At 53.4% G+C, this 1152-nt stretch overlaps 1 protein-coding gene across 1 annotated transcript; it reads right to left on the bottom strand.

Annotated features, from left to right (window-relative positions):
• Window positions 1–470: 470 nt before the first annotated feature.
• Window positions 471–1145, bottom strand: SOX14 (SRY (sex determining region Y)-box 14). The gene has a single exon (XM_010145542.1). The coding sequence runs from the start codon at window positions 1113–1115 to the stop codon at window positions 597–599; it is 519 nt and encodes a 172-aa protein (XP_010143844.1). The 5' UTR covers window positions 1116–1145; the 3' UTR covers window positions 471–596.
• Between the last annotated feature and the right edge of the window lie 7 nt (window positions 1146–1152).

Here is a 1152-nt window from a genome sequence, read left to right as displayed (position 1 = left end):
AGTAGTGCGTGGTGGCAAAATATATATATTTATATATATATAACACAGCTGATCTCGTCTTTCAATGTGCAAAAGGAAAACAAACCAAAAAAATCATACTAAGACCGAGACTTCCCAAAGTCAAGTTCAAGTGACGTGAGACCCCGGAGAACTCATAGACATTAAGAGAATAAATAAAAATCGAAACCGCCTCTCTCTTTTTTGTCGTTGTGGTTTGGTTTTTTTTTTTTCTTTTTTCTTCCCCGCTTTGTCCCGAAAGGACAGTTCAAGGTTCGCGCTTTTTTGTTTTGTTTTGTTCTTTAAACACATTTACAACTCTTACAAGTGCCGGGTTCCTATCTGAGCCCGCGATTGCAGATCCCACCCCCAACCCCCCGAGCCTGGGGCCAGCTCTCAGGGCGAGGTTTAGGCGAGAGCATCTCCGAGTCCCCGAGGCAGCGTCCACGTCTGTCCCGGCTCGGTGGCGGGCAGCAGAGTCCTGTTTCGGGTGGCCTTTTGCTTCTGCAGGTTTTATGTACATGCACACGAAGGAATCCCAGTTCCGGCTGCCACCCGGGGGGGACACGCACACACGCCTGTGGGGGTGTGGGTGGGTGTTACATAGCAGTCGCATGTGCTGAAGAATAGGGGTCTATCCCAGTCTTGGTCATGCCTGGGAATAATATGTAGGCAACTGGAGGTTGCAAACTGGAAGCCGACCAAGCGGTACAGTTACATGGCACGACATAGCCCGGGTTAGTTGGCGAGGGGTGAGTGTGGGTGTGTTGGCTGGGGCAGCTCAAGCTGCCAAACGCCCCGTTCTGGTATCCCAAGGTGGAGGCGTAGGGCAGGGTGCTGGTGGCTAAGGTGTGAGGAACCTCAGTCATCTTCTGAATGGCGCTGGAGCTGAACTGGCTGGGGTCAAGTAAGGAGTAAGGTGCTGAGGTGGGAGGCAGGAAAGCCCTGGCCTTCTCCGGGGAGCTCAGCAGAGAGTCAGTGGCCCCCACGGGAAGCCCGGCGGCCTTTAAGGGATCGGTTTCCCCGAGGTAAGGCAAAGGGAAGACATACCTGTCCTTTTTGAGCAGGTTCTTGGGCTTGCGCCGGGGTCTGTACTTGTAGTCGGGATGCTCCTTCATGTGCTGCGCCCGCAGCCGCTTGGCCTCGTCGATGTAA

Source organism: Buceros rhinoceros, unplaced genomic scaffold, assembly GCF_000710305.1.
Source record: "Buceros rhinoceros silvestris isolate BGI_N320 unplaced genomic scaffold, ASM71030v1 scaffold35241, whole genome shotgun sequence".
In the NCBI taxonomy this organism is placed as follows: Eukaryota; Metazoa; Chordata; class Aves; order Bucerotiformes; family Bucerotidae; genus Buceros; species Buceros rhinoceros.
The sequence above is the reverse complement of the archived record's forward strand: the minus strand, read 5'-3'. Positions and strand labels throughout refer to the sequence as shown.

Excerpts from the sequence above, each read along its gene's own strand:
- SOX14 (XM_010145542.1), bottom strand. The coding sequence starts at position 1,115 with ATGAAGGAGCATCCCGACTACAAGTACAGACCCCGGCGCAAGCCCAAG.